Below are 27,606 nucleotides of genomic sequence, written 5' to 3' on the forward strand. Positions count from 1 at the left end.
TGGTTGGATGTCATTGATAGGCTAATTCCAATTGGTACTTAATAGAGAAACTTACCTCCATGTCAGTTTCTTAACGTATTTCACAATTGTTTTCCTTAAGTTTTTATATTAGAAACAGGTTATGTTTTTAGCTGCTCTTAATCATTTTCCAATTGAGGGTCATAAATCTTTCAAATCACATTGCCATTTAGAACATGCTGTAGCATTGATTCATATGAATCAACATTTCTATTTTCTGTCTTTGGGAGGTTACATAATATTAGCAGGGAGAGAGTAAAATCTTTTGGATACAATTTCACGCCATTATTTGGGTAATAACATTTAATGTAATCATTTTGTGAAACATTTTAACAAAGTTGGGAGAGAAGATGTTTAGATTGTTGTGAGGAGCATTGCTGAGCTCTTGACATCCAGGTCCAGTGCTTTGTAATAAAATATTTGACAGTTTTTTGTATATTGTTTCAAAATAAACATAATGGATGTACAGTACTTCAAAATTCATTATACTGCCGAAGCAATAGGCATAAAGAAAATTATAGGCAACTCTTTCTTCCCTTCTGAGTGTAGTAAAAAGTGTAATAAGTGTTCACTGACGTATGAACTATTTATAGTAAAATTTCTTTTTACAATTTTGCATTGACCAGATGCTTGCTAATGTGCTCAATGACTGCAAAATATTAAGAGTTAGAATAGGTTTATATATTACTCAATTCTTAATGCTTGTTCCAGATGATATTTACGACTGTGGGGAATAAACACCAGATGCTGTTTTGTTGATTGAAATTACCACTTTTCTCTTTCTAATTAGAATTATGTTTTTTTCATTGGTTAGGTAAAGTGATTTGTAAAGTTAGGATTTATGTATAGCTTTGTGCAAATAACATGATCAATGTGAAGAATTCAAAAATGATGTAGACTGATATTGAAGTTTATAGCGGCTATTTTTCTAGACTATGTCATTGTCACAAGAGGAAGAGTTGGGTGTGGGGGATTATATAGCCCTCAAATTTCCACTTCATTCGGTACAATCATAGTTTGCTTATTTTGCTGCATGATCACCATGATCGCTGGATTCTTTTAGTCTTTTAAAATTTGTCAAACTCAATTTTTACTGTAGTAAAGGATCGTACATGGTTCTTTGAGACTGAACATTCCAAAGATTCTGAACTACTTGAGTGAATATTTTTTTAACCTGAAACAGCAGTTTCTAGTTCTTGAGTTGCCTGAGGAAGTGCTTTTGTGTTATCTAGTTTTTTTTTAAATTGTGAGATCCTCGTTCTTCTAACTGTCCTCCAAAATGCTTTAAGTATCCATCTCCTTCTGGAAATGAGTCTGCAAAACATTTGCTGTGAAGATAGACACTAAATGCTGGGGTAACTCAGCGGGACAGGCAGCATCTCTGGATGGAAGGAATGTAAACCGGCATCTGCAGTTCCTTCCTAAACATTTGATGAATCCCCTCTAAGATAAGTATATCTTCCTTGGAGAAAGAAACCAGAACTACACCATAATACTCTTTAAGCACGTTCTCACAAAAGCATTGTGCTGTTCTGGTAATACCAAACATTAATGTACTTCAATGAAGGCTAACAAACCGCTGCTTTTCAAATTGCTTTCCATATCTCTACTTTATCTGTAATTTGTCTACAATTATTTTTCAAGTCAGCCAGAATTTATCAAGCTTGCAGCAAATAAAGGTGATCTTTCCACAGAAAATAATTTTGCTCACCCATATTTTGGTCTATTTCTTAATTTTTGTTCAATCAGTTCATTTGTTAAATCTGTTTGGTGAGTCCAACATTGAGTAAAATGGACAAAGTCGAATACGAGGCTGGTGACTGTGGAGGCTGGCACAGGAGGGTAGTTTCCAATAATAACCAGGAATTGAAAAATCTGAGTCAGTCTGTTTTTTTTAATGTGTTTGATATCTGATTATTAGTAAACTGTGGTGATAAAAACTATAATCCTCTCAGTTCAATAATCCATTGATTCAAATCAGAACTTTACAATCATACACGATACGATACAATAGTATTTTATATATCCCAGGAGGGAAATTGGTCCTGCATCAAATATAGTAAATATTGGAAGAGACAATATGTCTCCCTACATTTATGCTTATTTTATTCACTAATGATAATCTAATGTTTTTAAGAAAATATACTATTTTCCTTGCAAATAGTCTTTTTCTGAAATTTATATCTGTAAATTTCAGAATATTCAACATTATTTACAATTTCCTATTGTGTTGGTCATGTTACTTTTAAAGGTAGCAGAATATTTAGTACGAAAATGTTAGTGTTAATTGCCCATGATGACAAGATCCATGCAAAGGCATGCTATCACCCTGAACTTCCATTATGGGGCAGACTAATGCCACTGAAATAACATGACATGCATACAATTTACATAAGATCTGTATGAGATGAAAAGTCAATTAAAGTTAGGAATTGGCCCTTTGGCACAATCCTATTACTTGCTGTTAGGTTAGGAGGAATCCAGCCTGAAATATTATCCTTGTAGATAAAATGTATTTTTCTTTCATTGCCTTCTGGATGACACACTGAGTCCTGGTAATTCAATTTCCCTCAAAATCAACCATGCAGTTTGGATGAAAATGCATGTTTGATGTAAAATAAAATAATCAGGTCATCAATTATAAATCTGCAGTTTTACATCTCAATTTTGGGTGAACGTCTTGTTTTGGCTTTCCAGAACATTTCCAGACATACACACAATTTAATTCACACAAACATCCATTACAGTGAACCCACTGTGATGGAAGGCAAAGTCTTTTCTCTCCCCTGTTCTCTATTTCTCTCCCGATGTCCAAGCCCCAGGCGAGCGATGATAAGTCCCACAGCCATTTTTAGGCCGTGCCGGGCGATTTACGGCCCCGCTCCCGGTCTAAAAGTCACAAAGTTGGAGCCCCCGGTGGGCGCTGGAATGTCCCACGGCCATGAAGCCGCGCCGGGCGATGTACGTCCCCGCTCCGGGTCGTTCCAACCCCGCGACACGGGCTGGAGAAGTCGCGTTGCGGGAGCTCCGGGAAGTGGTCTCTCCCCCCGGACCCGCGAGCTCCCGATGTCCCAGTCCATCGGACCTGCGGCTGCGTTGCTGGAGCCTCCGGGCCCCAGGAGTCGAGTCGCAGCAGCGAGTCACCACCGCTCCCCACGCTCCGAGGCCGGCCAGCCCCACGATGATAAGTAGTCTGCAGCTCCGCAGTCTCCCGAGCCCCCGGGTCGTTCAGGTTGGAGGCCGCTCCACGGTGCTAGGCCCCAACGACAACGGAGACCCGACGGGGAAAAGGTCGGGTCTCCCGGACAGGGAAGAGATTTTAAACAGTTTCCCCCTCCCCCCACCCCCCCCGCCCCCCACATATACACATTTAAAACCAGTATTAAAAAAACACCAACACTACATTTAACTAGACAAAAAAAAAAAAAAGACACCGTAGGGGCCGCTGCAACGGGTGAGTCGCGCCGCCAAGTACTACACTTCATTCTGCCTTGGCAAGGCCACCAGCATAATCAAGGACGAGTCTCACCCTCTTCTCTCCCATGTACAGAAAAGTGAAAATGCATACATAGAAATGTAGAAACATAGAAAATAGGTGCAGGAGGAAGCCATTTGGCCCTTCGAGCCAGCACCGCCATTCATTGTGATCATGCTGATCGTCCCCAATCAATAACCCTTGCCTGCCTTCTCCCCATATCCCTTGATACTACTACTCCCTAGAGCTCTATCTAACTCTCTCTTAAATCCATCTAGTGATTTGGCCTCCACTGCCCTCTGTGGCAGGGAATTCCACAAATTCACAACTCTCTGGGTGAAAAAGTTTTTTTTCACCTCAGTCTTAAATGGCCTCCCCTTTATTCTAAGACTGTGGCCCCTGGTTCCAGACTTTGATTTAAGCAGGATTGAATGGGCTGTTAGTAATGTTAAAATAAAGCCAAGATTTGTACCTGCTGTTGCGGTTCGAAAAGTTTCAGAACAGTTGTTTGATGGTTAACTGCCTGTCTAAATCCATGGCCTGTTTATGGAGATTCTAGAACTTATAATAGTTTTAATTCTATTACTTAATATTTGAGCAGTGATCATGCATTATTTTTTCCTCTGCAGGAGCCCCGTTTCCCAGGAGCTTCCAGTGGACCATTTTGATTGGCATGCAGCTTCAAGTTACTATCACCCTCCCACTAATCACATGAGATCCTCTCGGCCTGTGGCAGAGAGCACCGTGATGCTGGATGTCCTGACACTGAGGCACATGGTACATGACTGCACAGCTGTTAAGACCCAGATACTTAAACTGAAGAGGTTGCTGCAACAGGTACACTCTTTAAGTTTGCATTTAACTAAGCTTGCTGTCCACATTGTGCTCATTAAATACTAACGCTACTGTCATGAGATGCATAATTGAGATGGAAGACAAAAGTCCAGAAAAACTATTTTTCAAATCATAGCAAAGTTTCAAGCACAAACCTTTACAGTTACTTTAATTTCCCACTGCCATAATCAACTCTCTATTTAGGGTGGTTCTCCATGATTATTTTCAAAGCAAAAATAATTTTATTGCAAAATATCATTAACCTATGTGGAAAACAAGTTCTCAATTCTGGTCTCTAACACATGTAGCGTCATCTCTGTGACCCGATTGCTGCATGCAGTAAAATATTCAGATTGGTTTAATCATAAAGTTCTTAAAAAATGATGTAAAATTCATTCAATCAAATAACCTTAGAGCAGAAGCACTAATGGTTCAACTGCTTGTCATTTTGTTTCTTCATTTAGACATATAGTCATGGTTAGGAGGGGAATGGGAAATGGGAAAAATATGTAGTATAGCGAGTAGCTGCAGTTCTGTCATATTTTGATGAAGAAAGAACACCATGTGTAACTGATTCAAACAGCAGTAAAGGAGAAGCTGCCAGTAATTTCCATTGATATAGTTGCGTCTGGTTGTAGTGCCACTGCTTGACACAGTAACATTTTCAGATACGTCTGTACTATTGTTTTGCAGAGAAATGATTAAAGGTTCATAGTGACAGCATAAACAATAAAACAAAAGTAGGCTTTATTCAAGATAATGTCATCTTTAACTCAATTACAAGTCCTACTCTTTTTCAAATATTTCGAGGACTTTTTTTGTCAACTGCTCCGCTAATTCTCAATATTGGTATTGATATTGGTTTGTTATTGTCACGTGCATGCTGTCCAAGCAGATCAAAACCAGATCATACCAATCATGAGTGCAATCGTACTGTTGATGAGTTCAACAAAGAGAAAGAAAAGAGAGTGCAGAATATACTGTTACAGCTATGGAGAAATAGCAGATAGAAAAGTGTGAGGGTTACAATGTGGCAGATTGGAAGATCAGAGATACATCCTTAGCTTATGAAAGGTCTTTTCAAGAGGCTGATAAAAGTGGGAAGTACTGTATTTGTTCTTGAATCTGGTGGTACATGAATTCAAGCTTTTGCATTTTCTGCCCAACAGGAGAGTGTGAATGACTGGGGTGTGAGTGGTCCTTGATTACTCTGGCTACTTTCCTAACACAGCAGGAAGTGCAGATGAAGTTGATGGGGGAGGCTGGTTTGCATGAAGGACTGGGCTATGTACCCAACATTTGAATTGAATTTTTACATTTTTGTAACGTTTGGAGCTTTGATGTTTGGAAATAGAAATTAAAGCAAAGATATGAAATTAATTAGGGGATGCCTTAGTTAATCAATGGGGTTTGAGCTTTGCAATTATGAATGTGCATCCCAAAGGTTATGTTTTCATCCAAGTAACTGGATTAAGACATCTTGGGGATAGAGAAAATCTTGTAGAAAGACAAAGGTCCAATTGTTATGGTCAATATGACAACCAGCTAGGACGAAGAAGTTCTTTTAAATTAAAGTGAGCAACTGGGACACAAGTTAAAAATCAGAGCCACAAAAGCAACTCTGGGTTGATTGTCAGCTGCAAAATGTGCAAATTGGAATAGAATAGATCCATTTAGGGGCAAACTGAGACGGATGTAAGCAAACCTCATACCTTGGGCTGTAGATAAGGTGCAATCAAAATGGTGGGTGGAAGGGTTTTGATGAGTGAATGTTTGGAAACAAAGGAGAAAGGTCAAAATAATAGTATAGGGTGGCAAAATACATAATGATTATTAGATTTTCAGGAAGTTTCAGTGCATATAAATGTAAGTATAATTTCACATTACAGTCAAAAAGGGAAAAGTGGGTTAAAAAAACTCAAAATGAATGCTCTATGGAAATGCACACTAGATTCACAACAAAGTATGTGAATTAATAGCATAAATAGATGCTGTCAAAATGTCATTCAAGAAATGGTTGCAAAATGACTTTTGGAAAGTAAATGTTCCAGAATATCTTTAGCAGAGCAAGAAAAATGGAGAAGGATGTAGGGTAGCTCTGATGTTGCACAATGAGATAGAGATGTAGAGAAGAATAATGTTAGCTAAACAATCAAGAATAGAATCTGTTTGGATAAGTAACAGCAAGAGACAGGTTAGATTGGTAAGAGTTTAATATTGGCTTCCATATGATAGTGTTACTTTAGGGCATGGTATGAATTGAGAAATTAGAAGTGCATTTAACATGGCAAATACAATCTATATTACTAAAAGTCTGATCTTGACCACTTCCTGTTGTTCTGTATATTGATTTTAGAAAAAATGCTACCACTTATGGCTGTGATTTTTGGCCATCTTACTCAGAGTCCCCCTCCGCTGCACAGGACAAGAGGATTTTTCCCATCGATGAAAAATAAAAGAGTTATTAGTGTTTAAAAAATGTTGGGATTCTCTCTCCTGAAGGCCACGCCCCTTCCAGAGGGACTATAAAACCCGGAAGTGCTGAGTGCCTCAGTCAGTCTCTGCAAGATAGGGGAGCGAGAGGGTCACGTCTCTCAGTCTGCGCTGTGAATAACACTGAACACATGTCTACTAAACTGTGAGTGGTTTTACTGACCTGTCAGTACCCGTAATGTGGTTTGAAAATATAGTTTGGAAATGCTAAAGCTGTGTTGCATTTGGTTTGGAAATGCTAAAGCTGTGTTGCCTTTGGTTTGGAAATGCTAAAGCTCTGTTGCCTTTGGTTTGGAAATTCTAAAGCTGTGTTGCCTTTGGTTTGGAAATGCTAAAGCTTTGTTGCCTTTGGTTTGGAAATGCTAAAGCTCTGTTGCCTTTGGTTTGGAAATGCTAAAGCTGTGTTGCCTTTGGTTTGGAAATGCTAAAGTTGCCTTGCCTAATTAAAGTTGCCTTGCCTTTATACAATTAAAAGTCTAATCTTGACCACTTCCTGTTTGACATTTATATTGACGCTACCACGTACGGCTGTGATTTTTGGCCACCTCCCTCAGAGACCCCTTCCGCTCATCAGGTGCCGAGGATTTTTCCCATTGATGAAAAATAAAAGAGTTATTAGTGTTTAAAAAAATGTTGAGATTCTCTCTCCTGTAAATCATGCTATGAAGGCAACGCCCCTTCTGGTGGGAGTTGGGGAGGGACTATAAAACCCAGAAGTGTGGGCGTGGCTCAGTCTCTGCAAGATGGAGGAGGGAGAGGTCACGACTTGCTGTCTTTAGTGGCCTTGCGCCCTGCTTGCAGTGGTAAGAAACTGCACTTGAATTTGGTGGCCTTGCACCCTGCTTGAAATAGCCGTGAGTCAACTGCCAGCCCACCAGCCGTGAGTGAGTGGGCTGCCAGCACAACAGGCTTGAGTAACTAGGCCGTCAACCCAAGATTCCATTCGGCCCACAATGTCCATACTAGCCCTCTGGAAATCAGTCCTTTCCGCCCACAACACCCATACTAGCGCTCCAGAAAGTCCCCCCCCCCACACTGGCCACCAATATTGGAATTGGTGTAGAGGTGGAATATTGCGTTGGGGGACCAGCCCTCCCGTGTGATGCTGGGACCCAACGGGTCCCACAGTCTAGTATTTATATATAAAGAGACTGGCAAATTAAATTTAAAAAATATCATATGGAGAGTGAATTCATGGAGACTTCTTGCTGATAGCACAAAAATATGTGGCGATAATGGCTGTGTAGAGGATCCAGAGGAGTTACAAAGAGTGATCGCTATAATATTCAATATCAGGAGTATCAAGAGATAAGTAATTAGTGCAGAGAAGTGTCTTGATGTAAGATATCCACCATGATATCGAATGGCAGAACTGACACGAAGGGCTGAATTGGCAAGTCCTCATTCTATTTCATACATCAAGTTTAAACATTTATATTGCAATTAAAGAAGACTACAATTTCAAATTCGTTCAGCTTATCACCTCTATGCCACCTCTGGATAAGAGCAACCTAAAATGGATCTTTTGCTTTATTTCTTTTTACTTTGCTGCCAGTAATTATTCATAGCCTTAAGAGTTTCTGCCTCAATCACTATATGCTAATGCATTCTGTGTTTCAGTAACTCATTGCTGTAGAAAACCATACCTTGTCTTTTCCTTCCTTTCTATGACAGTCTTGGACTAATGACTTAATGAACTAACAATCCATTCAGAGGCAACAGCTTTTTGCCCCATTTCCACTTTTTCTAACATTTATCAAACAAGAAAAAATTATGTTATTTCTTCAAAGATGCCGATCATCTGGGGAATTGTAAGCAAGGTTATTTTGTAAGTTACATGATTTTCATTAGATTGGCACCTTCCTAATAAATTACCCATTATCCCACTAGAATAATAATTGGAATCGGTGAGAACTGTCTGCTTCTATTATCCACTTCATGGTCTCTTTGAATAGGTTACTATTTACTTGGAGATTTTGTTTTAATCACTTTTTCCAGACTGGGTTTTGTTATATCTGACATATTTTAAGTACAGAATAATAAGTGTAGTTTGTTTTCTGTGCCTAACAACATGTTTGGGTGTAATATTTGCACTAGATTTTATTCAAGTATAGGCAACGCTGTTGTATTTATTGAAATAGACGATCGACAATAAACAATAGGTGCAGGAGTATGCCATTCGGCCCTTCGAGCCAGCCATTCAATGTGATCATGACTGATCATCCACAATCAGTACCCCATTCCTGCCTTCTCCCCATATCCTCTGACTATCCTATCTTTAAGAGCCCTATCTAGCTCTCTCTTGAAAGTATCCAGAGAACCGGCCCCCACCGTCCTCTGAGGCAGAGAATTCCACAGACTCACAACTCTCTGTGAGAAAAAGTGTTTCCTCGTCTCCGTTCTAAATAGCTTACTCCTTATTCTTAAACTGTGGCCCCTGGTTCTGGACTCCCCCAACACCAAGGAACATGTATCCGGCTTCTAGCGTGTCCAAACCTTTAATAATCTTATATATTTCAATAAGATATCCTCTCATCCTTCTAAACTCCAGAATATACAAGCCCAGCCGCTCCATTCTCTCAGCATATGACAGTCTCGCCATCCGGGGAATTAACCTTGTAAACCTAGGCTGCACTCCCTCAATAGCAAGAATGTCCTTCCTCAAATTAGGGGACCAAAACTGCACACAATACTCCAGGTGTGGTCTCACTAGGGCCCTATACAACTGCAGAAGAACCTCTTTGCTCCTATACTCAACTCCTCTTGGTATAAAGGCCAACATGCCATTCGCTTTCTTCACTGCCTGCTGTACCTGCATGCTTACTTTCATTGACTGATGAACAAGGCCCCGCAGATCCCGTTGTACTTCCCCTTTTCCCAACTTGACACCATTTAGATAGTAATCTGCCTTCCTGTTTTTGCTACCAAAGTGGATAACCTCACATTTATCCACATTAAACTGCATCTGCCATGCATCTGCACACTCACCCAACCTGTCCAAGTCACCCTGCATTCTCGTAGCATAGTTCAAAATGGATTTTGAACTGATTTTTTGAAGTGCATGGAAGTGCATCCCCATGGGTCCGAAATAAAGCCTTCAAAACTCCAAATAGCGAACAATTGACACTAGATTGCCTCCTTCCAAAGTAAATCCCAGAGAGTTTTTTCAACAGATTTGTTGACTCCAGTCAAAGATAGAAACTATACATGTTTATAATCAAGCCATCCAGAATCTACAGATAAAGGGTATAACATTTAGTGCAAGATTAACATCTGATAAAGTCCGAGTAAAGATAGTTCAACGGTCTCCAGTGAGGTATCTTGTTCTGAATTGCTGACGATTTCTGCAGCTGAATTCATGTGTAAATGTGCAAAAACTTGGGACCTTTTCTGTAATCTGAGTACTTGGGAAAATATTGATACACATAAAATTATGAGCCTCAAGTGGAAGAGATATTGCAAGCAAGGCCATAAGATTTCTACTGAATGCAGCACAACTAAGTTCTTAAACTAAGTTTTAGTAAACTAAGTTATTCTGAAGGTCTGCAATATAAAAAACTAATAACGTTGCATGAATATTTCAAAAATCTGTAATGGAGGTGTGGATTCCCATTAACTAATAGCTAAAATGGCAGTGAATAATTGCCCGTTTTCTTGACTATGTATTTGACAGCAAAGCTCATTTAGAGATCAGTTGTATGTAAATGACATTGCTTGTTAATAGATAAAGATCATAATGTACTGGCAGTGTACCCTTGCTGAAATATGAGATTCAGTGTCACATTGTTACGATTAACACTTTCACATTGCAAACAGTGGGCATTGCACTTTCCCATTTAGTGCCCCTTGCCAGATGTACTCCTGGCTTGGTGAAAATAGGACTGAGCAAGGAAGAGAACAATTTTCTGAAAAACACTGTGAAACATGTGCATCGTGCTTACATTATAGTTAACCAAATATTTATATCATCTGGAATCTTAACTCAACTGATAACAAAGTCACAACTACTATACTATAAGTAATTTGGAATCAGGAAAACTAATAGAGCACGTTAAGTCATCTTACCCATTTCATTGACCAGCATTTGTTGTATATTGAGTTTTGGAATGATATTGAACAGGCAAGACAATCTCAGCTTGCAGGACAATTAAAACAAGTCCTGCTGCTGCTCTCAATATTTGAGTTATCACTTGCCAGCAGAGGTTTATCAGGTCAGAATCTAAATCGAATGTGATCCCATGGAATTACCATTCTTCTTCTACTGGGAACCTTCTCCAGTCCTTGCCCTCAATTTCCATCCAAACCCTTTAGACAGTTATTCTGAAAAGCCACAAAGAATCAGCCATATTCCCACTGATGTGTTTCCAAGTCCCAGCACTGTCTAAATCTGGCGTCTCATGCCACCGTAACTGTACGAATGGATTATGCAGCTAATGAATGGGTCATTGAATATGGATGTCCGCTCTCCCCCAGTTGTTTATGTACCTGATAAAATGGCATTTAGGAAAAGAAAACAAGCTATACGTCAATACAAACCATTATATTTTTTTCCTCAGAATCTGGTGAAATAATAAAAACTCTTTTTGCAGTAAAATAAACAAAACAAGCATTTGTTGGAAATGTATTATGTGCAGTCCAGCTTTCCAGTTTATAATGGGAAAATCTTCCCAATGAAACATGTTCTGGTCTCCTACTGGGTCCAATAACATAAACTCAGATAGTAATAGGTTCATATTTGTTGCTTGGCTGCTTTGACCTTGGTGGAAGGGAGATTGGTGTAGAACAATGCAGTTTTAGTATTTCAGTAAACCTAAAAGAAATGCCACTACGATTGGAAGTCCTACTGATTGAAAACAACATTGCTGATGGCAGCAGCTTCAATCTCACAACAATGTCCTGAAACCAATCACAGTAGCAACATCAGGAACTGATGTCAGGCAAGGATCATTTCATAAAACTTAAATGGAATGAGCCTTGATTTCTAATGCAAAATAATTAAATCTTTCAAGTGTTTTGAGGAAGAAATCAAAATGCAAACATTTTTAGCTTAATGTTTCTAAATCAGAAAAACACCTTTAATGCTTTTTCCTTCTCTTTGATTGTTTTTTTGTTATTCATCATCTTGATTTACATGGACTTCAGCATTAGATGGCTGGATCCTATTGATTTAAAACGATTGATCTCTGGTCCTGTTTTATTTTCACAGAAACTGTTAACTTGTAATTCCTTTTTTATGGTTGGTAAGAGTCATGCAAATCTATTGCAGATGCATTCATTCTTCTTTGCACCTTATGTGACTTGCAACCAAAAATAAAAATGTAATTTGGGCAAGTAAAACTGATAAGGGAGTGTTGCGATTAGATAGAGTCGGTTCATTTGTAAACTTGAAGGAAGGGTCATCTTGGAGACATCTTGCTGCTGATCTGGGAACAAAGAGGAATATCGTCGTTATTTTTTAAATTACTTGGGTCATTTAGGAAGAAGAAATTTGATTGTGGTTCAGTGCATCACTGGAAGCCACATGTAAAACTCCTAATATTTCATTTTAATAACCAGTAACAATGTTGTGTTTTACATTCTGGTAATGTGAAGCTGAAATTGCTGTATAATTAGTTATAAAAATGAGAAAATAAGGCTAATGCGATTTTTAAGACATTTGCAGTAGCTCTGGGGACATGCATAGCAGATATGAGGTAATGTGAAGTGGAAGTGATTGCAATACAATATATTTCATCAGTGCTTTTAATTATAACTTTAACCCAAGTGCTGAAAGATATAGTTAGGAATGCTGGTTCAAGTTGACAGTACAGGTGCACAACCTTTTATCCGAAGATCCAAATAACGAAAACCTCCGAATAGCGGCCATTTTTTCGGTCCTTGAAGAGAGGTACTTGAAAACGTTCACCGAGGGCGGCCCGCAGAGGTGACAGCGGAACCTCCGGTCGGTCCTCGAAGAAAGGGGAACTAAATCCCCATTCATAAAAGAGAAGGTGAGGGTATATTGCGCGGGAGGGTTAATAATTGACAATATGCTGCTGCCTGCCCGCTGAGTTAAAAAGTTCCCACGGTAGACTCATGATACACAGTGCAGATTGTCGCTCCCTTCAGTTTCACCCCACCTACGCCCCTCTGCTTCCCGGCCATGTGTGTGACCCCTTCCCTCCCCTCTCCAGCTCCCCGCCCATTGCACCGGCGCAGGGACTTTGCACTGTCTTCACGTCGGCGATTGCAGCAGGACCGTGCCAGTCACCGGAGACGTCAGGACCAATTGGACACCGACCACCAGGCCCACCGCAAGCACGGAGAACCCAGAGACCCACAGCCAACAGCAGCCCAGCCCAGCCCCACTCCAACTACAGAGGAACCTGGGTTGCGGATGACGGGGCGCAGCTCGGGGCGTCGTAGGGGCCCATCGGGGAGCGGGTTCCTGTTGGTCCTGACGTCTCCGGCCACCTGCCATCCTCCGGGAACTGTACCACCCTTGCAGGAGAGTGGGGTTGTTTGCAGTTGCAGAGGGAGGGGGCAAGGGCGGTACAGTTCCCAGTCTCAGCTCCAGTCCAGCGGGGTGGCCGGAGACGTCAGGACCAACGGGACACCAATACAATACAATACAATAATAACAATACCTTTTATTTGTCATTTGAACCTCACATGAGGTTCAAACGAAATTTGGTTTCTGCAGCCATACAAAAAAAGAACCAAGACACACACCAACACAATTCAATTCACATAAACATCCATCACAGTGAGTCTCCTCCTCACTGTGATGGAAGGCAAAGTCTTGTCTCTCCCCTGCTCTCCATTCCTCTCCCGAAGTCGAGGTCAAAGCCCCCGGCGGGCGCTAGCAAGTCCGCGGCCACTCAAAGCCACGCCGGGTGATGTAGGGCCCTGCCCCGGGTCTTGATGTTGGAGCCCCCGGCGGGCGCTAGCAAGTCCGCGGCAATTTACAGCCGCGCCGGGCGTTGTAAGGCCCCCCTCCAGGTCACTCTCAACCCCGTAATTCGGGCGGGAGAAGTCGCCGCTGCCGGTGCCCCGCAAAGCAGTCTCCCACCAGGGACCCGCGAGCTCCCGGTGTCACCATCCACCGGAGTCGGGTCGCAGCAGCTCGCCCCCGCAGCTCTCCACGCTCCGAAGCTGGCTAGCTCCACGGAGGTAGGTCCATAGGTCCACAGGCTCCACAGCTCCACAGCTCCCACCGCCGCCCACCGACCCCCAGGCCCACTGCAAGCACGGAGATCCCAGAGACCCACAGCCAGCAGCAACTCCAGCCCAGCCCCGCTCCAACTCCAGAGGAACACGTAGGGGCAGAAGCTGATGGTGTGCAAGGTACGTCTTGTTCTTGGGGTGGCGGATGAGGGGGCGCTGCTCGGGCTGTGGGCAAACTGCCACTTGTCGCCGTAGCGGCCCATCGGGGAGCGGATTCCTCTGGAGTTGGAGGGGGAGGGGGGTATTGTGCTGTTTGATCGCCCCCTGCTATCCCAGGGACAGGGAGACACAGCGGCTTTTTAGACTGGTGGGCAATCACTCCCAAAGTTCTGCCCACACAGTCAGTACACCTCTCCTACACTGCATTTCATACAAACATTTATTCTGCAAGAAAAAACGACATTGAAGACTCAAACTCGCGATCGAGTAACTGCCAGGATCAAGGCGCAAACTCGCGACCTTGCGGATATGAGCCGAGCACTCTACCACTGAGCCAGCCATTAAAATCTACGCTAAAAAATTTCCATTCCGAAGACCGACAAATTCTGAATTACGAAAAGTGTCTGGTCACAAGGCTTTCAGATAAAAGGTTGTGCACCTGTATCTGTTTTTAAATGGTGCCCTCACACTGTAGTGAGTTTACAATAGCACCACATTTGGTTGTTGATGGCAGAGACTGCAGATGCTGGAATCCTGAACGTGCTGGAGGAACTAGGTGAATCAGTTAACATCCATGGAGGGAACGTCTAGGCGACATTTTGGGGCAGGATCTTTCTTCAGACTGATGGAGCAGTGGGGAGAAAGCTGGAAAATGTAGGTGAGGTAGGGGACATCTTGGCAAGTGATAGGTGGATGGAGGTGCTGGCAGATTGGTGGTGGTAGCGGAGATAGTGACAAAGACTACGGGTGGAAAGGAGACAAAAGAGTGTCTGATAAGAAAAGAAGATTGAAACATAAAGCCTGAGAAAGGGATATATGTGAACATGGGGGTGGGGAAGAGCAGAGATAAAATGGAAATGAGAGACTAGGAGATGGGAGATTGGAGATTTGATTTGATTTGATTCAACTTTATTGTCATTGCACAAATACGAGTACAGGTACAACGAAATGCAGTTTAGCATCTGGTCATAGTGCAAGATAGTAGAAATAAAAATACTGGTTAACAATGTGTGGACTGTGGATGAATTAAATTGGTACATAGGCAAATAAATGTATACAAATGGGAGAGTATAAAAGATAGCTAGCGTCGGGACTGTGAGTTCAGCAGTGTAATGGTGTTATTGAAAAAGCTGTTCCTCAGCCTGCTTGTGCGGGACCTGAGGCTCCTGTACCGCCTCCCTGATGGGAGGAGGGCAAATAGTCCATGGTTAGGGTGAGAGGGGTCCTTGATGATTTTCCCGGCCCGTCTCAGACACCGTTTGCGGTGGAGGGCATCCATGGCAGGGAGCAGGGAGGGGAAAGGAGAAGCCTGCACAGGGTGGCGGGATAAATATTTGTACACCTATTGGTGGGGAGCATGATTTGGTTGTAGGGGAATGTTATTTGAAATTGGAGAATTCAATGTTCATGCAGTTGGATTTTAGGAAGATGAGATGCTGTTCCTCTAGTTTGCATATGGCTTCACTCTGGCAGAGGAGGAGGCCAAGGACAAGCGGTTAATATTGGAATGTGAACGGGAGAAATGGTTCGCAACTGCCTTTGCAGACAGCAATAGTCACCTTGTCAACGCTTGGTCTCGCCAATGTAGAGGAGACTACATTGGGAGCACCATATGCAATAGACAAGGTGGAAGAATTGCAGGTCAACTTCTGTCTCACCTAAAAGGGTTGCTGAAGTCTCTGGACGGAAGTGAGAGATGGGTTGCAGGGACAAGTGTTGCATCTCATGTGGTTAAAGAGCACAGTGCCTGGGGAGGGGGCAGGTTGCGTGGGAAGGGATGAGTGAACCGAGGGGTTGCAGACTGAGTATCCTCTACAGAAAGGAGAAACGGGAAGGTGTGACCGGTGGTGGGATCACTGAAGATGTCAGAGAATGAAGAGTTGGAAGCGGAGGCTGGTGCAGTGAAAGATGAGGAGCAGGGGAATTCCATCAGTGTTCCTCTGGTCAACTGCAGGAAACAGGAGGCACGGCTGAAGGCTAACTCTACAGCAGCAGGTGGAAACATGTTTGCTGAAAAGGAGGGCACCTTGGATCTCTTGGAATGGAAAGCTCATCTAGGGAGCAGTTTTACCTTTCACTCCTCTTCTTTACTTATTTGTCACCCTTTTGTCTCCTTTTTACCTCTAGCCTTTGTAACTAACTTTCACCATCTTCTGACTCACCATCACCTAATTTTCCAGGCTTTGCCCACCCTCATCTCTCTTTTAGTTTTCTCCCCCTACTCCATCTGTCTGAAGTAGGGTCCTGACCCAAAACATCATCAGTCCATTCCTTCCACATGATATAAGCTGACCTGCAGAGTTCTTCCAGCACTTTTTCCCCCCTCATATTTTCTTGTTCTATTCTGAACTACTGAGGGATTTCCATAATTTCTATTCTGATTTCCCAATATATTTTGTAGGCACATGTTTGGCTAGGTTTAATGCGAATACTTTCAATATCGTTGGAGTATCAAAACAGTGTAAACATTTAAAAACCTACAATTACTACTGTGCACCTTATGAAGTGATCCTGTGCAAATAGATTCCACCCTCAGCTAGCAGGTTAACACTGCACCAGAGTTAGTTTACATTTGGTACAGACCACACATTATGTTCTGCGGCGGATTCTGAAGTAAGATTTCGGCATCACCACAGCCTAGAGGCATATCAAGGAAATGTATTCAATGCAGACGCCAAGTATTTCTCAGAGGTGCAATAAAAGATCTGTGACAGACGGTGGACTATTGCCAGTGGTGGCCGAGCAATAATTAACAAAGAAAAACAAATGTAACAGCAAATCAGAAGCCTGAAATTATCCAGCTGAGGTGATGCTGCACTTGTAATATTATATTCATTTCTGATTAATGAGCCACAAGGGAAAGATAACATGGCCTTCTTCAATGCCAGAGGACTGACATATAAATGGGAGTTAACAAACTTGGGTTCAGTCTCAGAAGAAGACAAATGAAAGTGAACCCTCTGCATTTTACAACACACAAACCAGAAATAATAGCTTAATCCAGAAGATAGACACAAAAAGCTGGTGTAACTCAGTGGGTCAGACAGCATTTCTGGAGAAATGAATTGGTGACGTTTCGGGTCGAGACCCATCTTCAGACTGAAGCAAGGTCTCAACCCGAAATGTCACCTATTCCTTTATTCCGGGTTTCGGGTTGAGACCTTGCTTCAGTCTGAAGATGGGTCTCGACCCGAAACGTCACCAATTCATGTCTGACCCGCTGAGTTACTCCAGCTTTTTTGTGTCTACGGTTTAAACCAGCATCTGCAGTTCCTTCCCACACGTTTAATCCAGAACATTGTTTTAAGTTAATTAATGGTTGCAAGAGGATGTAGATACAAATTAAAGAAATAAACAAGATAAAGATTTGAATTGCCACAAGGACTTTGATATCCTCTGGTATTATGATGTTTGATGCAACTGATTAAGTATTGAAAGGAAAATCACTATTATGATATAACAAAATCCATTGGCCAATTTGCAAGGACTGACAAACAGCAATAAGATAATAAACAGATAATTTATTTTGGTGACATTGTCTTCGGGGCTACCAGTGGTCTGGATACGAGGGTGATGCTACTTTGAAGTAGTACAACAGGATCACATGCGTCCACCCAAGAGGGTAAACAGGATTTCAGTTATACTGAAAACTGGTTGTACTCTCTAGGACTGCACCAGCATTATCCAGATTTTTGTTTCTCATGTTTCTTGAGGTGTATGGGGTGGAGGGGTGGTGATTTTGACCTATAGTTCTACTTCAGACATTCAGATGACTGATCTCAGCAGACACCCAGACAAATTTTGGACTGATTTCAATGCGTGCTTTGGTGCATTAAAGGTAATTGGTAGGATATTGGTCACAATATCACAGATGTTCTGTTAATAAAGCAGTTGGATATTTTGATGGAGTGGTAAATTGGCTGTTTCCATGGATGCATTAGTTGAGCAGATTGGTTTCACTCTTTTGTATCACCGTCATGTGGGAAAATAGGTACACAAGCCGAAAGGAAAATAAATGCATTTGTCAGTCGACAATCCAAGTGCTGTCTAATTGTGGCATCAAAGATCCAGATTTCATATCGTGTTTTGATCTGAATTAAATGAGAGATTTTGCTCCACATGATCAAGAACTGACTGACAGATTGAAATGAAGGTGTTGGAGGGCAATGTTATTGTGCACAAATGTTGTATCTGCTCTAATAATGTGTCTGATAGGCAATCAGCATTGCATAGGAAATAAGCTGATGTCGTTAGCCAGGATAGAATAGCTTGTCTGGGTTAATTTACAAGGTCTCTCATGTTGTAATGAAGAGGCCAAAACACAGCTGTTAGCGACACGGGTGAGAATAAAAAGTGAATGGTATGCTAACTGTAGTGCAGAAGTGCGAAATACTGTTTGAACTTGTCTTAGTGCTAAGTGTAAATCTCATCAGATTAGTTCCTAGTGTCTGGTACCTTGCTAAAACAATGTCGGGTTTCATTAGAAAGTGTGCCCTTCTGGCTCTTTAGCTTATGAAAACATTGATATTGGAAATAGCAATGTATCAATAACTTGAGTTCTTTGAAAACCAGCATGCTGGTTTTGAATTTTTAGGCCATTTATTCCAATATTTTCTTCATTCAAACTTGAATCCTGACAATATATATTTATTCCTGTGGAGTTACAATGACCTATTTCTCCTGTAGAATTGTGTTGCGTTTTCTGACCTGGGATGGTGATGGAAGATTTCATTGTGAAGATATTTGCTGGCTCTATCTATTTGTTGATTTCTGTGGCTGTCAGGTATTTTGATGCTTCTCCATTGTTTAGTGAAGAAATGGTTAAGCAAATCAGTTTTGAAGTTACTGGTTGGGTTTGATGTAACTATCTGAAAGAAACTCGCTTCAATTATGAATAATGAATCTTTGATGAAGGCTTTCCAACTTGAAGCATTAGCCCTGTTTCTTTTTCCTCAGATGCTGACTGGCTTGCTCAATATTCCCAGCATTTTCTGTTTTTATGCACCAAATTTCCAACTACAATTTTAATTTTATGAATTTTAGTTGGAAGATAATGTGCTATTACAAGATTATATGATAACATTTGTGCATTTAAATGGGGACCATATTTTAAATGTATTTATCTTTGTTTTATTATGGTCAATTATTCCTTGTGTCTTTTTTCACCCTTTAACTGAATTGGTGCCAGTAGAACTTGCATTTTCCATTCATCTTTTTAGACCATTTGAAAGCAAGTGGCTGAAGGGGCATGGACATTGCAGGGTATAGTTCATGCAACATGGGAGCAAGTCATTTGGCCCATCATGTTCATGCTAACTAGTGGATACCCATCCGTATTAATCCCATGTTACAGCACTTGACCTATGTACCCCATTTGGGCTTCCATGCTGAGAGGATTCAAGTGCTTGTCTAGATACTTCTTAAGACTGAAGAAGAGCCGAACTCGACCCGAAACGTCACCTATCCATGTTCTCTAGAGATGCTGCCTGACCTGCTGAGTTACTCCAGCACTTTGTGTCCTTTTGCGTATTTGTGTATTAACCAGCATATGGTTATTTCTACCCACAAACCATTTATGGCGTACCCTAAAGCAATGTCCCTTATCCTAACTCCAGACCCTTGAATTTTATCTACCTCATGTATGGTGGAAAATTTCCTTCAGTTTACTCTAGATTTCTCATCATGTTATGTACCTCTGTGATGTTCCCTCCTAACCTCCTGTTCCAGGAGACATAGACCTACCCAGCCTCTCCTCATAAATGTAATGTTCCATGACAGGTAACATCCTGGTGAATGTACTCTGCACCCTCTCCAACGCTATCTAATCTTTGCTATGGTGTGCTAACCAGAACAACACGCAGTACTCCAAATTAGATCTGACCAATCGTTTATAAAGTCAGAGCATAATCTCCCTGCTCTTGCATACAGTAGCCCGAGATGTGAAGGAGAATATCACATATGCTATCTAAACCGCATTATCTATCTGTGCTCTGCATAACTTTGGCCGTACACAAGGGACTGCTCAATAATCCCTTGACCTACTGTTGATAATGTATGCCCCAGCTTCTTTAACCTTCTAATAATGCATCATCTCACATTTATTAGGATTAAATACATTTAATTTACCATTTCTCAGACCATTTCACCAGCACATTGATAGCCTCAAGCGACCTCCACACTATTAACAACTGCACCAATTTTCATGTCAACTGTGTACTTACTGACCATGCCTCCTACATCCACATACAAATCAATCACATATATTACAAACAGTAAGGTTCCCGCTCTATTACCCATGGAACTCCACTTCCTGTAGGCATCCAATACGTACATCCATCTTTTGGGCAAGAGAGGAAACCTGATCATCTGGAGGAACCCAATGTCTGGATAGGCCACAGGGAATACATGCTAACTCCACACTGATGACCCCCAAGGTCAGGATCGAACTTGAGTCTCTGGTGCTGTGAGCCAGCAGCTCTACTCACAGTGCCACAGTGCTGCCTACTTTGGAATATCCTGAGGAGAAGTATAGAAACAAAGAAAATAGGTATAGGAATAGGCCATTCAACCCTTCGAGCGAGCACTGCAAATCAGTATGGTCGTGGCTGATCATCCGAAATCAGTAATCCGTTCCTGCTTTCTCCCCAAATCCCTTGATTCCGTTAGCCCGAAGAGCTACATCTAACTCGCTCTTGGATACATCGCATCGAGAAGATACGTGATGAAACAAGTTCTTCATTCTTTCCTATAGACATGTATCTTCAAAAAAGGCTGAGAAATAGTTGATTCCAAGACAAAACCTTTGACTATCCGCAATTATTTTTGTTTTATGTTTTCATATTCAATCATGGTCATATTGTGAGGGTTCAGATGAAATAAGACCAGATGAATTATTTTTGTAGGAGCCATTTATGGTTAAGTCAGTATATTATAGTCATGTCTAGGTATTTCTAGTTCTTATCTGTATGTACGCTGGTAGGTGGGATTTGCTGCGTAGAAGGGTGTGTCTACATCTGGAGAGGCTAGCGCAGACACAGAGATTTAAAGTTTAGTTTGCCTCGAGGGATGGTGAGGACAACAGTTTTTACCACGATCACGTTCATGTTTATGTTCACGAGATGCCACACGGAAGAAACAGTTAGTAAGAACGAAAAGTAATAAATTATTTATTTGTTTTGTACTACTTCAATAAAAGACCTATTAATTAAGAAACAACGACTGGAAGATATGTTTTTTACTCCTTTTTGAATACATATGAGGAATAAACAGGAGAATAATCCATTATTGTATAAGAGATCTGAAGATGTGATTAACTTACAACTTATCAGCAGAGGCCAATTATAAACTCACATGTTTGGTGATGTAAGAGAAGAGTATAGAGGAGAGTTGCAGTCAACAATAGGTATGCAATCAATACTACTGCTGACTAGAACATTAGGTTATGCCTGTTATCACCAGTTAATATTTTCCTTGTTGATCATTTGTCTTGTGCCACTTTTACGTCTTAATCATAGTCACAAATCCCCTAGTATCCAAAAATAAATTAATCTCCACATTGATGTATTCAGTCACTGAGTCACCACAGCTATTTTTCAGTCAAGAATTTCAAAGAATTAATATATTCTAGATGAAGAAATTCCTTTCCCTATTAGATTTATTTTGAGACTGTTACTTATTTGCATACAGTTTAGTAAAAGTATTACTACACATAAGCACAATCTTAGTTAAGTGCAAATGTATAGGATTAGTACACTGAGACAGCATACAAGAGTTGTATGTTTTGGCACCATTTTTTATAATTCAACTCTGAGTTATTGTAAGTGTAGATTATGCAGCCACAGTGGTTTGACAGTGCAAGGTAGAGATATTTTAATTGTTCTGAAGTGGATTGGCTTGTTTTGGATGATGTTAGGTTTCTTTAGTGTGACCAGAGTTGCACTTTCTCATGTAGGTGAAGAGTTCTCCAACGCATTCCTGACTTACCTTGTAGATGGTGGAAATGCTTTCAGGAGTTGGGAGGTGATTATTCTGGATGCCCAGGTTCTGACTGCACATTTAGTCCAGATTTTACAGCTTACAGGTATGAGCTGCTGCTTTACAAATGGAATTAAACATAATATGACCATCAGCTAATATTTCAGATTGTGATCTTATGATGGAAAAAATAATTCAGAAAAAAAATAAATGCAGCTGAAAATAGTTGGATCTGCCATCCTTCAGACGATTTAGTGGCTATATCATTGGGCTGTAATGAATGTACAAATTGTTGTTCAATCACCTTACTTTGTGTAAGTTATGACCACAGACTAGAAAGTCTTTCACCTTGTTTCCAATTAACTTCTCCATTGAGTGCAACATCAGAGCATTTATAATTTATAGATAATTTATTAGGTATTTATGAAAATTTTTAATTCAACATTTTGTTGTGCATGGCTTATGATAAATTATTTACATACTAGGAATACTTGAATTTATAAGATTAATATGCCATCAAATGTCATTAGTTAGGAATATTAGAAGCATATTAGGAATGGTGCAGAACCCAATTATCAATGTTACATCCTTTTTATGGGGATGATATTCTAAAGGGCGTGTACTAGTAAATAACTATCAGGAGAAGTCCAGTACCCACCTACAATTATCAAGAGTAATCCGGTGTCCGCTGACAACTGTCTGGATAAATCCAGTTGCCCATTGGCAGCAGTTGGGATAAATCCAGTGCCCATTGGTAACTGTCCGGGTAAATCCAGTGCCCACTTGCAACCATCGAGATACATCCAGTGCCTACTTACAATTATCTAATGGAATCCAGTGCCTACTAATGACTGTCAGGAGTGACCCAGTAAAGAGACAGCAACAGAAGAGCAGAAATATTGCTCGAGAAAGAAGGAAATATTTTACTGGCGTATAGCATCTGCAGATTCAATTGGCATCAGAACTGAAAGGAGAAACAACTGAAAGAACAATCTAGCTTGTCATTTTATCAAATTGTTCAATTAAATTATTTTAAAACCTATGTGATCTATAACATCTATGTAAAATCTCAGTTCTTGTGATAAATAGTTCACTGAATGTAGGGATCATCTCATTCAGTATAGAATATAAATTCTAAAATTATCACATTGAATAAAAAGTACAGAGCAATAAAGAAAACAAGCCATCACGGCAGCCACTGACCTGCTGCCACTCAGTTTCACTATGTGACCGTGTCCCCTCTTGTATTGTTGTCTGTGATTATTGCATTCCAGCCAACGGGTGATATTTCTATCAGTGTGAAATCTGGAGAATTGAGTGCCGGAACTGAGGCTTTGGTCTGACTGACAACCGCTTACTTTTTATGTAGAAAACAGAGGTAGAATTGATCAAAGAATTGTGCCACCAAAACTTTATTTCGACACCCTTCAGACTCATGGTGAAGTTTAACTTCGGAAATTCATTTCCTGTTAATGAAGTCACAGATGGCTATTAATGAATAAATAATGAGTCATGGTCTCATTCTGGGAATGACATGATATTAAGCATTTGAATGCGGAGAAATTGGTTAACTGTTTAACAATGATGAATTGGAAAGAAAATGGATCACTTACTATACCAAAACGGTGTGACTGTTCCTATAAATACAATCTCAAAGAGTTAAATAACTGCTCAGATTTGATGGTGGATATGAAGGAGAGTTGTGAGGAGGGTGCAGATGTGGGCAGATTAAGCTGGTGGACAGGAATGCGCAGATAGAATATAAAGTGGATAAATGTGAAATAACGCAATTTGAGAAGAATAAATAAAACCAAGCTTAATGCTTTTCCAATGACTACTAATCCAGCAAATGCCTTGGTGTACAAGCTTCCTAGCTTGAATAAGATGCCCTTCGAGGCAAAATTGATTAAAATTGACCTGTGGTCAAGTTTATCGAAATGAAACTATACTCTGAACAGTACAAAGGGATTTTTAGTACCTCACTCTTCTTTTAGTATTCAGTGCATCATTAACAGTTTCAAGCTGCGTTAAAACAATAACAAATCGCTTCAATGAGCAGATTGCAGACGTGAAATGCGAGGCTAAATCTTCTTCGTTAACAGAGTACGAGTGCATTTTAATATTTGCAATGCAGAAGGATTGCATCCGTCCTATCATGTCAGCCAATGGAAAAGGATCCGTCCAGCTTTCAGCAGTAGGCCCCTGTAGATCACAGTTCTTTTGTACATCCAATAGTGTTTGTGTGCTAACTGTATCTGCCTCAGATGCTACACTTTGGATGGAAACATTTTTCTTCGTCTTACTCTATGTCAAATGATTCCTCGGTTAAGAAAAATTGATCCCTCTGACTTGTCTGTCGCCCTTAATGCTTTATTTGTCTGAATTAAGTAAGTCTCAACTTCCTTTGTTCCAAAGAAACAAACTTATCAATTCTTTCCTCAAGGCTTCAAGTTCTGAGTGTTGCCAAAAAAGTCTTGTAAATCTGCTATGCACCCTTTTGTCCATATTTCCTGCAAAACAGAGAGCAAAAATACATGCAATGTTCAAGTTATGACCGAAGTAATATTACCACTGAGGTAACAGGCCTTTTCTCAGTGGACTTGTTTGTTTAAGACTAATTATTGTGATGATTGTACTCCTTATGATGTTGGGAGAGTTTTTTTGTTTATTTGCTCCTCCTGACTACAAGGTAGACAAAAATGCTGGAGAAACTCAGCGGGTGAGGCAGCATCTATGGAGCAAAGGAAACGGGCAACGTTTTGGCTCAAAACATTGCCTATTTCCTTCGCTCCATAGATGCTGCCTCACCCGCTGAGTTTCTCCAGCATTTTTGTCTACCTTTGATTTTCCAGCATCTGCAGTTCCTTCTTAAACAACCTCCTGACTACAGTTTACATTAGCTTATTGTCACATGTACCAATGTACAGAGAAAATCTTTTTGTTTCCAGTCAGTGGAAAAACTATATTTGCGTATAATTGAGCCGTCCACAGTGTACAGATACAGGATAAAGCGAGTAACATTTAGTGCAATATAAAGTTCAGTAAAGTTCAAATAGTGCACGAACTCCAATGAGGCGGTTGGTAGCGTAGAACTACTCTCTAGTTGGTGATAGGATGGTTCAGTTGCCCACTCGAAGATCATTTGCCTTCTTTCTTGTATCATTTGGGATAATTTGACTTGTATGCAATGGACCTGGCCTTCACCTGTGAATGTACTTCATGGTTCATCCATAATTTCCGCTTGGGGAACACTTGGATTGTCGTCTTCAGCATGCACTCCTTTACGTACTTGCTCCATGATCCAATGTTTTTCTCATGCACTACCAAAATGACTTGGTTGTGCAGACAAGCACCAAAAGTCAGGATCGAACCCTGATCTCTGGCGTTGTAAAGCAGCAACTCTACCGCCGTGCCGCCCAAGATTTGGTATCATAGTTAACTCTAAGATTTGGGACTTGGAGTTGTGCATTTGTATAATATGGTATATTGGTGTATAATATGGTCATATGATGTATTATATAATATAGTATATTGGTTCTTTTGCTGTATTGTGTTTATGCTCCTTTGCCCGAGGGTACAGACACACATCATGCTGTCTGCTAATGTTCAACACAGTTTCATGATGATGGGTTCAGCTAAGGACACAGACTCTGGTTTCCCAGAACAAAAGTCAAGATTCTGAAAGGAAGCTAGCAATTTATATTCAGTGCAGGAAGGAACTGCAGATGCTGGTTTAAACTGAAGATAGACAGAGAAGGAATGGGTGACGTTTCGGGTCGCAGTCTGAAGAAGGGTCTCAACCCGAAATGTCATCCATTTCATCTCTCCAGAGATGCTGCCTGTCCCGCTGTGCTACTCCAGATTTTTGAATTAATATTCAGTTTCAGTTTTCAGTTTTTAAAAAGGTATGTTAACACCAATTTTCATATATAATTTTGGGTTCCTTTGAAACATGCCATGTGACTGTTGATATTTCAAACTTGAATTTTTCATGAGTTTAGTTGATCTATTTATGCAAATATTTTTTTTTAAAGCTCTTTTATTAGGTCCTTTCATGTGAAATGAACAGGTCACAGACAGCAATGACTGCCTGAAATTGAAATGTTAGATGAATGTCTCCTTTTCTTAGGAGGCTCGACAACTAACAACTGATGCCTCTTTAGTGTAATTAGAGGGAAATTAATTGGTGTTTGTGGCTAAGTACCAATTATTACAGTTTACTGACTTTTAGACTTTGGTTTCCCAACTAAAATCTATTTTTAATGAGGCCTTTGGATTTATTAAAGTCAGCTGTCTTAGTGCAAGAGGTGACTGATCTCATACATTTGGAGATGCATCTTGTCTTTGCATCCAAATGTCTGCAATCCAACTTAATTTCATTGGATCCAACACAGCATTTACAGAAGCGAAGGAATTTTGGATAGACACACAAAAGCTGGAATAACTCAACGGGTCAGACAGCATCTCTGGAGAAAAGAAATAAGTGACGTTTCGAGTCGAGACCCTTCTTCAGATCTGAAGAAGGGTCTCGACCTGAAACGTCACCTTTTCCTTTTCTCCAGAGATGCTGTCTGAACCACTGGGTTACGGCAGCTTTTTTGTGTCTATCTTTGGTTTAAACCTGCATCTGTAGTTCCTTCCTGCACAGAAGGAATTTTGGTATTTGATGCTATAGGTGATAGCCTGACGCATAAAACTGAAATTAGGAATTTTAGCTCAAAATTTTTATTTCACATTGGCCTGTAGTACAGGTATATTATTTTGGATATGAATAATATACTGAATGGTGTATGTTCTCCAGAGATGCTGTCTGACCTGCTGTCTAGCACTTTGTGTCCTTTTGTGTTAACCAGCATCTGCAGAGCCTTGTTTCTACATATTATTTTATACTTAATTTTGATTAATCCTGGAACTCCAACTGAAAAAAGAATAGCAAAATATTACGTAGTCATATCCCTGATATTAAAATTATGATCATGTTGGCAAAGTAAACTTATTAATATATACAGGCAAATTTACTTTTGTGAAATGCTGCTTGCTGAACACAGACTTGACAAACTGTGTTTCAATTCTTTACAAGCCTTTGCTGAACTGCTTACAGCAATGAGGAGCTATACAATTAAGTCCATGATCATTGCAGATTTAAAAGCATCACTCTATACCACATTATTTGTGTCCTTGAAATAAGACAGGAAAGTAAGAGTTTGAAGTGTATTCTCAGAACTAATTTTGGGAGGGGTGAATTGGCATGGGACCTCAGTCTTGGAAATGTGTGCATACATTTGCCTATCCTGAGATAGCCAGCTGCCTGCCCTTCAATACTGCTATTTCTTGAATGTTGTCTTTACTTGGGATGTTTACTCATGGATAAGCAGCATGGTCCAGCACAGCACTGGGTCTCTTCCAGTGACACCCAAATGCCTCTCAGAAAAACTATCAATGCTAAA

General features: G+C 40.6%; 1 protein-coding gene across 3 annotated transcripts in view; it reads left to right on the forward strand.

Annotated features, from left to right (window-relative positions):
* The window catches only part of ccser2 (coiled-coil serine rich protein 2), a 350,893-nt gene that overhangs the window by 200,498 nt on the left and 122,789 nt on the right, over positions 1 to 27,606 (forward strand). For all 3 annotated transcript variants that reach the window (XM_033012715.1, XM_033012716.1, XM_033012717.1), the window contains exon 7: positions 4,123 to 4,330. In XM_033012715.1, coding sequence (XP_032868606.1) covers positions 4,123 to 4,330 — 208 coding nt within the window. The remainder of the gene's footprint in view (positions 1 to 4,122; positions 4,331 to 27,606) is intronic.

The sequence above is a fragment of the Amblyraja radiata genome, chromosome 37, assembly GCF_010909765.2.
Source record: "Amblyraja radiata isolate CabotCenter1 chromosome 37, sAmbRad1.1.pri, whole genome shotgun sequence".
NCBI classification, from domain to species: domain Eukaryota; kingdom Metazoa; phylum Chordata; class Chondrichthyes; order Rajiformes; family Rajidae; genus Amblyraja; species Amblyraja radiata.